The sequence below is a fragment of the Rhinolophus sinicus genome, chromosome 10 (assembly GCF_057876585.1).
Source record: "Rhinolophus sinicus isolate RSI-liver-muscle chromosome 10, RSI-T2T, whole genome shotgun sequence".
NCBI lineage: Eukaryota > Metazoa > Chordata > Mammalia > Chiroptera > Rhinolophidae > Rhinolophus > Rhinolophus sinicus.
In genome coordinates this window covers 12,985,101-12,994,980 of record NC_142510.1, presented here as the reverse complement: position 1 = coordinate 12,994,980, position 9,880 = coordinate 12,985,101, and the positions used below count along the sequence as shown (strand labels likewise).

General features: G+C 53.1%; 1 protein-coding gene across 1 annotated transcript; it reads right to left on the bottom strand.

The window, feature by feature from the left end:
- Positions 1 to 334: 334 nt before the first annotated feature.
- Positions 335 to 8,579, bottom strand: PAM16 (presequence translocase associated motor 16). The gene is made up of 5 exons (XM_019756410.3): positions 8,422 to 8,579; positions 2,340 to 2,424; positions 1,369 to 1,505; positions 944 to 1,009; positions 335 to 493 (listed from the first exon to the last, which is right to left on the bottom strand). Exons 1-5 carry the CDS (start codon positions 8,422 to 8,424, stop codon positions 410 to 412), a joined length of 375 nt encoding a protein of 124 aa, XP_019611969.1. The 5' UTR covers positions 8,425 to 8,579; the 3' UTR covers positions 335 to 409.
- Positions 8,580 to 9,880: the final 1,301 nt, after the last annotated feature.

Here is a 9,880-nt window from a genome sequence, read left to right as displayed (position 1 = left end):
TTCTCTTCCCTGGCTGCACATGGAACATTCTGCCCAAATACTGAGATGCTAGAGTGAAACTAGGCAGCCTGTGACACAGCGGTGCTCCCCGCTGCGGTAGGAAGGGCCGGGATAGACCTGAGGAAAGTCATGCTATAGGAGGGGCTTGTCACTGGCAATATGACAGCAAGAGTGGCTGCGTCCTGTACGTGACAATATGCAGCCAGCTCTCCGCGGGTGGGCAGGGCCAGGCAGGCTGCTGGCTTCTCGCCAAACTCACCTACCCCCCACGCTCAGCCCACAGCTGGCAGGAAGAGCAGTTTGCCTTCTGGAATCTGGATGTGCACAATTGAAAAACGCGGAAAAGACATTTATTACTGAGCTATAAATTAGGGGTGGGGGCCAGGGTGGGGTGGGAGGAGCCCAGTGGTCACGTCTGAGGCCTCTGCTCTTTCTCTCTGTCCTGGGCCTGGATTCTGAGCTCTTCCTCAAGGCGCTCCTTCGCTCGGACCACCTGGGAAGGGAGTTACAAACAGCTAGGCAAGGTGACCTGCGCAGGACAGCCTCCTCCCTTCCCATGTCCAGTTCCAGCTCTGAGTCTCTGGAGAGCCGTGGGCAGGTCTAATGCCTGGGGTAGAAGGGGTGGCCTGGGGGCCTGCTCTCCAGGGAGACAAAGCCCAGGGCACACTTGGACTCAAATCTGGGAGCTGAGAGCTGCTTCTAGCAATCCACCAGCTAGTGGTCCTGTTGCCTCAAAGCCATGGCTGCTGGGAGGACTTCTGTCCAGGGTGACGCAGGGTCCAGGCTGACAGCCCGACAGCTAAGGCAGCCAGAGGGAGTGGCAGTTTAGGGGGACCTCCCTAAATTGGGGGACGAGGGAAAGGCCCGCACACCTTTCTACCTGCCAAGCTCTGAACGAGCGGGAAAGTGGCCTGCCCCACTCCCAGCATCAAAGACCACTCACCTTTGACTGCAGGTAGAAGGAGCCGCCCACAGATTTATCATTCACCTTGAATAGGTGTTCGTAGTTCTGCAGAGGAGGGGAGATGGTCAGAGGTGTGTAGTCTCTGGGTTACAAAGGCAGGGGAAGCTAGGAGATGACAAAGGAAAGCAAAAGGGCTCAACCCCTCTGCTCTATGTGCCTGAAAAGCAACACAGGAGGCTCCTGCAACTGCTAAGGGGCAGTGAGGTGAACAGTAGCCACGGAGGGAGGGGCTCGGCTGCTACCACCACCTGCTCTATGCCTCTGCCACTGCCTGCTTGGGCCTAAAAAGTAACAAGGGACAATGGTCCTACAAGTCGGAGTCCTAGCTGGTTGCGGCCAGAGCCTCCACCCCTCCCCCTCCCACTTCTGGTCTGCTTGTCTCAGCACCAGCCCGGTGGCCTCACCTTCTGGATCTCCTCAGGGCTCAGCTTGGAGACATTGAGAATCTGCTGTGCCTCCTGGAGGCTGAGGCCGGAGAGGTTGGAGGCGGCTGCAGACTGGTGTCCAGCACGTCCCCGGGCGTCAGCTGCTGCCCGGCTGGCTGTGTGGACACGTGAATTAGTGCTTAGCCCTCAGCAGCCCAGAGCTCTCCTGGGCCTTCCATGTGGGTGGCTCACCCCTGCCAGGTGGCATGGGAGAAAAGACATGCAGGGACAGAGGTGGCTAGAGGTCATCTCTTCTCCAGGAGTGGTTTCTTTTTTTGGGGGGGCCGGGGGCTAGTGAGGTAAGGACAGATTTGCCCCACTGGAAAGCAGGGTCTGGTCACCAATCCTGTAGTCCTGTCTCCAGCCTGGACCATGAGATGACCTTGTCCCTCTTCTCCCACCCACCCCCTCATCCGGGCACATAGCCAAGACGGGAAGCTTCAGGCTACTGAGGGAGGCAGAGCGAAGCTGTGGACAGTGGGGACAGCAATAGTTCTGTCAAGACCCAGCTGCCCCCCGGTTATCTAGGCCACCAAAGCAGGCTGCCTCAGGTGACCTCTGTCCTTTCAATGACCCTAGACTCAGAAGCCAGTACACTTTTTCTTAAAGGGTCACAGACTAAATATTTTAGGCTTTCAGGCCAATTAGTCTGTGTTGTAATTACTGGACTCTGCCTTGAAAGCAGCCAGAGGGTGTGGCTATGTTCCAATAAAACTTTATCTACAAAAACAGATGGCCAGGTGGGCCAGTTTGCCAACTCCTGCCTGGATGCTCACATCAACCCCCCCACCACTCCCACCTCACCTTGGGAAGTGTCCCAGGCCACCCAAGCTGCTAGAACTCCAGCCCCTATATTCACAACTAGCCCCGTGTGTGGGACCCATAGCTACGGGGAAAATGTGACCTGGGCAGGAGCTCCCAGCTGAGGGGGAGACAGGGGCAGAGCTTACCTGCAAACTCCTGCCGCAGGGCCCGGGCGAAGGCCCTGCCCACCACCTGTGCCCCCATCACAATGATCTGGGCCAGGTACTTGGCCTGTGGGTAAAGCAGGCAGCTGGTTAGTAGGCTGTATTCTCAGGGCCCCCAGAGATGGGACCCTGGAAATGGCTGCTGAGATGTAAGGCCTCTGGAGAATTGATGTAATGAAATACAGAGCAGCAGCCATTGGGCACTTCCTCCAAAGTACTCTAAAGAAAAGCTGCTTTGGGGGGGCTGCAGGTGCTCAGGGGACAGCAGGTTGGGGTCATCGTGCCAGACTTCCCAGAGGCAGATGGGAGCCAAGGCAAAGTGGCTACAGGGCACAGAGGTCACTGGCCTCAGGAATCATTCCATGGCCCGAGAGCCAGAACCAAGGGCTGGCTCCAGCCTTACCACTCACTTTGCCACCCGGGCCAACCAGGGCACTTGGTGTGCTTCTCAGATCAGCTGTTCCAACCTTCATTCTACTGGTGGGGAAACAGAGCCATTCTAATTCTCCCAACACGATTCAAGTGCGTCCCATTCAACACAACAGAAGAGCAAAACACTCTCCACCTTCCAGGAGTGGAAGCCCATGAGGTGGGTTTTTAGACAAATGCACCAAGGACCAAGTGGTGAGAGAGCAGGACGGGTCACTCGTCCTCCCCCGGCTCACTCACTCACTGACTGACAGGCAGTACTTGGATTACAGGTACCCCGGCCCCGGCCTTCCGAGCTCCCGCACCCACTGGCCTAGCAGGGAAATCCTCCACAGCCGCAGTGCGTGGTTCAGTGCGCCAGGGAAGCAAGCGGGGAGTCTCACTAACCGTGACCGGAGGTGAGGAGAAGCAATGGAGGGAGACCCCGGAATGAGGCGCAGATGCTGGGAAAGGATAGTATTTCTACTAGGCCGGGATTTGAAGGGCGGGTTATGATGGGACTGTTGAGATTTCCTAAGAGGGAACAGAGGGAGCCAAAACTGGGAGAAAGTATACGGGATGTTCCGGGAACAGCCAGGAGCCCCGCTGACTTGTAGTTAAGAGACCAGGAAGGTGGCCTAGATGGGCAAATGTGCAGAATTAACTGTGACGAGAGATCACAGACAGCCAGCACACGTGAAAATGACCGTGTGTGTGAAACGGTACCAACGTGAGTGTGCAGACACCCGGGAGAACGCTCACCGCAGGTCAACACTGCTCGTGGGGCACACCCAAGTGATTTTTCCTTGTTCTTCTTTGTGCTTCTCTGTCATGAGATTTCCTATCAGTCAACAAGTATTGACGGAGCTGGATGCCAGGCACCATGCCAACCACATTCTATTTATTGTGCCATTTAATCCCAACAACTCAAGACCCGGGCACAGAGGGGTTTAGTGACCAGCCTGGAGACACACAGCTAGTGCTCGGGGAAAAGCAGGCAGGGAGCCCAAAGCCAGTGCTGGCAGCCCTGGCATCCCGAGGCTGCCCACCTCACACAGGATCCTGGGCTTTGCAGGGAGGGCGACAGAGCAACATGTCAAGAAGCAAGGACTCAACCCAGAGGCCAGAGAAGGGCTTGCTCGGATTCCAGTGGAATCCAGACCCCAGAATTGGTCTTGTTTGGCCTCCGATGAACCTGCCCTTCACAACGCATGGGGCAGGACATGATTCTGGGCTCTCAGCGGGAATTAATAAATGAAAGAGGGTTTGGATTTCACAAGTGGGTGGAAATTTCATAAGCCCCACATTTCACACCAGAAAGCAAAGCTCAGTGAAGACTCCTGTGATCACACGGAAGGGCAGGGCTGCAGCCAGCTGCCTTGCAGGTGTAAAGACAAATAATGGAAACGCTGCTGATTGGGAAGCCTCACCTGACCCCTCCACGCCACCTAAAGCCACTCTTAAGTGGGACAGGAGGCTCTGTGATGGATTACTGGTCCTGTCTGAGCAAGAAAGGCTGACAGACCACACTACGTGACCCCACAGGGTTTCCTCACCTGGCACACCTTCAGGCCTCAGACCACATTTCCTCTGCCGCGCGACCTTGTACTCAGCAGTTTACTTCTCTGCCTAGGGTGGTGACTGTTGCTAAATAATGAGGTGACTGTAATTAAGAATGAGGCTGTAACTGGGCAGCTCCCCTAACCATCCCCTGCAGGCTTCAAACCTAAGTGGCATGACGGCCCCATGGCTCCAGCTGCCAGAGCTCCATGGCTGCAGAGAAGGCTGGGCTGGCCTGCGAAGTTTCAGAGGCCACCCTGGCCAGCCAAGGGAGCTGCCTGGTGGGATGACTGAGGCCACCAAGGCTCCTGAGAGAGCCATCTCCCAGGGGAAGCGCTGGGGTGGTGAACAGGGAAGCTCTGGGAGCACTTGTGTGCAAATCCCAGCTGTGTGCCCTGGACAAGTTCTCCATCGCCAAGCCTCAGTTTCCTTACCAACAATGGGGCTTCCTCAACAACCAAGATGGCGCAGTAGGTAAACCTGTGTTTACCTTCACTCACAACCACATCAAAATTATAACTAATCTACAAAACACCCTTTATTGAGAATCACCTAAAATCATAATGAACTGAAGCCTTTCAACTAAGGGCTTGTAGAAGAAGCCACCTTGACTGGTAGGAAGGTCAGAGACGTGGAACGGGCTCGTCCCACACCCGTGTGTGACTATTAAAGATCGGGAGAGCTATTTAAAGGGGAAGAGATTAAGAAGAACAAATTGGGTGTCACGCAGTAGTCATGGGGACGTAGGTTATAGCATAAGGAATATAGTCAGTAATATTGTAATAACTAGGTACGGTGCCAGGTAGGTACTAGATCTATCAGGGTGATAGATGGAAATGGGGCTGGGGGCAGGGTGAAACAGGTGAAGGCATTAAGAAATATAAACTGATAATTAATACAGTACGGGGAATATAATCAACAATGTTGTAAAGCTCATGTAAGGTGCCAGATGGGCACTGGACTTACCAGGGGGATCACGTCACAGACTGTAGATGCTGGACCAATGTGCTAAACACCTGAAGCTGAAGTAGAATCATATTGAATATACAGGTATATATAGTCACGGGATGTGGAGTACAGCATGGGGAAGATAGTGGATGGTTCTGTAACAGCTGTATAAGAGGTCAGAGGGGTAGTAGCTTGGGGGGTGGGTTATCACTTTGAGGTTTTAAATGTCTAACTAGTACGTTGCTTTGTACACCTGAAACTAATTTTAAAAAAGTTAAAAACAAAAAAACAATGGGGCTTCCATGGGGATTAAATGAGGTAATGTTTGTAAAGTGCCTGGCACAGAGCCTGATAACACAGTAGGTACCCAAATTGTTGGTTTCCATTTATTACTATTCTGTTTCACAAAACTTGACAATGGCCAGGCACTATGGAGTAACAAAGCTTCTCCCAATACAGCTACTCATTTGACAGATTCTCTGATTTCTCAGGGGAGATGGCTGCAAAAAGCTGGCCACATTCCCAGGGAGCTGGGAAGCAGTGCGAAAGAGTGGGAATGCTGCTTTAGAACTGGGGTGATATAACCTGGGATTCCAGGTTTGCTTCTTGTGAGCTGTGTGACCCTGGCAGATTACTCAATCTCTCTGAACCTCAGTTTTCCTATTTGCAAAATGGGGCGAATACTACCTTCTTCACAGGAGGGCTGTGAAACCCTCAGGAGGCAACGCATGGTAAGACCAAGTGGACAGACAGACAATGGCAGGTCCAGAGCAGCTCAAGAGCTGCCTTTCCTTCAGCACCAGATCCTACTTGGTATTGAATAGTCTAGACATCAGGGGTGCAGCTAAGCCTCTCATCCACCTGTTCTAATACCCAGATGCCCGCTGAGCACCAGCTGTGGGTCAACTATGTTCAGAGCTGTGGATTCACAGGGTGCAGAGCTCTGCCACCTGCAGCTACCACAGGTGATGAAGACACCAGCCAAGGTCTCTCCCAGAAAGCCCTTATACATCCTATAGTCCACGAATTGACACTTGGACCTGAAGAGCCTGGGCCAGAGCAACTGGCTGACACAGCGTCCAACTTCAGACCAAGCTGACAGTCAGGGAGCAGAGGTCAGAGGCACAGGAGTCCAAGCCTGGAAGCCACTGTGGATGGCACACATGCTTTCTCATCCAGGGAGCATCATGGCCCAATGCAGGACCAAGGCCTGCAGCCGGGGCAAAGGACCACAGGTAGCGTGGAAGGTTGCAGAGCATTCAGGAATGTGGTTTATCCCACACCAAGAGCATCAAGGGAGCCTGGCATTCAGACAGACAGATGCGCAATGCTTCCTTCAAGGCACAGTTCCAGGCCCTCAGTTTGGTGGACAGAGACAGCCACTGAGATTCACCCACTTCTCAAGGACACACTGAGCAAGGAAGGGGGCTCTGTTCACGCAGGGCCCCTGCAAACAGCTGCTAGTATCACAACGAGGCAGGAGGGAGGTCAGGACCACAACTGTCCTATTTGCCATGGTATGCGAGGGCCCAGCCTGTGGTTGGTGCAGCAGGTGCCTGATAAATATCTGAATGAATGTGACACTTAACCAAGTTGCCATCGGCTCTGCTGTGGCCAAACTAAAGTGTAATCATCTCTAGGCCCCCAGACAGGGTTTCCAAATGCCTTCCACTCTCTCTGCTGAAGGAGGGGTCTAGCCATACCTGACAATACAATTCTCCACCACCACCACCACCTGCAAAATTCAGTCCCCAGCTGTCTGGCTACAAATGGCTTCTCTGGTTTCTTCTCCTCTCACCTCTATCTACTCCTAGATCAGCCCGCCTACTTCTTTACCCGCTATCTCTACAGCTCTGAATTCAAACACCACACTAATCACTCTTCTGAAGTATACAATTCAGTGCTTTCCAGGATACTTACAGAACTGTGCAACCATCACCACTAGTTCCAGAACATTTTCACCATCTCCCCCCAAAACTCCATACCTATTGACCTTGAATATCCGTCCTCCTATTCGATAGACTGTCAAAACCAACATCCTTCAAGACTTAGTTCACCGCTTCTGCCCCCCAGGGAAACCTTCCCAGGTTCCTCGCATCTCTATCCTCCCATAGCACTGTCTTTTCTTCTTAATATATCGTCATAACTGTCTTAACTTACAGCCCAGCCTGCCTTCTCCTGTAGAATATAAACTTCCCCAGAGCCACGATTTACTCAGCCCTTGAGGGGGGCTCAGAGTTACACGCAAGAACGCGTGGGAAGGACCCAGTTCAGAGAGGCTCATCGAAGGACCTCCACAAATGGCAGTGATTATTACAAGGCAGGAATAATGTGGAGGGAAACGTGGAGTCTCCGGGCACAGAAGCTGGGCTTGACACCAGTCTCTGACACTTGTAGGATGCGTGACCCCGGAGGAGTCAAACTCTCAGAACTTGAGGTTCATTACCTGTAAAATGGGGACAGTGAGCGCACGGACTTCATAAGAGTTAACTGAGACTCTACAGAAAGCCTCGGTTCAGGGAATGGCACTAGCAAGATCGTACGTTATCTGTATCATTGCGAGTTAAGAAGTGACTCCCCAAAACATGCGTCAATCACTTGGGGAACTTATATATACAGAAACTCCCGGGGGTTGAGCCCAGGACCCTGCATTCTTAAAGGGTCCCCAGGTGGCCCAGGTGTGTGGACCAGCTCTAGGTGCCAAAAATACCGCAGAAACGCTGTTTTGGGTGTCGTGGGGCCTGGCTCAAGACCCAGCCAGTTCTGCCATTCTCGGAGCCCGTTTCGCCAGCTTTCAAATGGGGACAATAGGGCGACACCATCAACTAGCTCGGGGACAGAGCAGGGGCTCGGGGGCTGGGCTGGCCTCCACGTCTGGCTGACCGCACATGGGCACGCACACGGCGACCGCATCTGCGGGGCATCTTCTAGCCGGCCAGGCTCGCCATGCCTCCCAGCCAGCCGGCTCTCCCAGGCCCCGAGACCGCCAGCGTCTGCCCACGTCCCTCCGAGTGCGACGCCCCCGGCCCCGCTTCCCGCCGGGCACGCAGGGAACATGCGGCGCCCGCAGTCCGGCTGGAGCTCGCCGCCCCCGCTCCAACCCCGACACGGCCTCCCCTTCCTCCAGCAGCCCCGACTCAGGCCTCACCATGACCGCCGCTCTGCCTGGGGGGCGCGAGCTCCAGCTTCCTGGTCCCGCGGCCCCGGCTCAAGGGCGGCCGGCGGGTCAAAGGTGAACGGAGGCTCCGAAGAGCGCGTGTGCAACACCGCGCCGGGCATGCGCAAAGCCTCGTTAGAGGGGCGGGGCGTCTCTGGTGACGTATGCGGCATGGGCGGAGTTAGGGCGGGTCCTGCCTCTGGCTCCCGCTCGGCTGATAACCCCGGGCGGATGATGGACAGTCCCAGGACCCTCTGTGGCCCTCGCGCTTCACCTGGTGCGCTAGGAGCAGCAGAGTAGTTCGGTCAGATATGGGACAATTTCTTCCCTTGATTTTGCCAAAATATGTGGGACTAAAAGATATGCAATAAACCTACAACACCTCCCCAACATAATAAGGAGAAGGATGTCAAATTCTCACAAATGTTTAAGAAAATAGAAAATTTCAAGGGCTTCATTTCAGGCTCCTCCTGCTGGGACCCAGGGCCCATTCCCTCCCTCCTCCCTCAAGTCCTTGCTCAAATGTAACCTCAGTGAGGCCCACCCTGACCCCTACCAGCGCTGCCACTTGCCCTCCATACTTAATGTTTTTTATATAATGGCTTTATTGAGATATCATTCACACATCATACAATGCATACTTTCGAAGTGTACAATTCAGTGCTTTTCAGTATTAACAGAGTTGTGCAACCATCACTAGTTCCAGAATATTCTCATCACCCCCCAAAAAAACTCTCTACCCATTAGCAGTCACTGCCCATTTCCCGCTAGCCCCTGCGACCATTAATTTCCATTCTGTCTCTATGGATTTTTCTGTTCTGGAAGTTTCATGCAAATGGAATCATATTACATGTGGCCTTTTGTGTCTGGCTTAAACCTCCATTCTTAATCATCCCTTTTATTTTTTTCCCTAAAGTTCTTATTTCCTTCTACCGTATTGTTTATTTTTATGTTTATTGTTTATAATCTGTTCTCTCCCACTAGAATGTGGATTCCTGAGGGATTCCTTTTATCTCTTTTCTCCATTCTTGGATGTCAGCACATGGAAGGCACTCACCAAATGTTTGTTGAATGAATGAAAGTTATGATGCGTTGTGCTATGTTCTGGACCACTGTCCTTTCCTTTCCTCTAACTCTCCAAATTCTTTCTTCCCTCCGCGCGCAGGCTGTCCTCCCCTTCGTCTGAAGCATTCTCAGGCCTCTCTCCGTGGCTTCTCGGCTTTCAGATCTCAGATCTCAGCTGAAATGCCCCCCTTCTCAGACCCTGAACATTGCTTCCCCCTGCATCCCAGTTACTTCCTTCCACATAATTTATCTTGTATACAGATCTCTCCACACTATTTGCTTACTTGCACAAGGTCTGCTGCATAATAAGACTATAATAAGCACCTTGAGAGGCCTTGTCTCTCCTGTTCATTACAGTACCACCCAGAGCACTTCTGAGTACCTA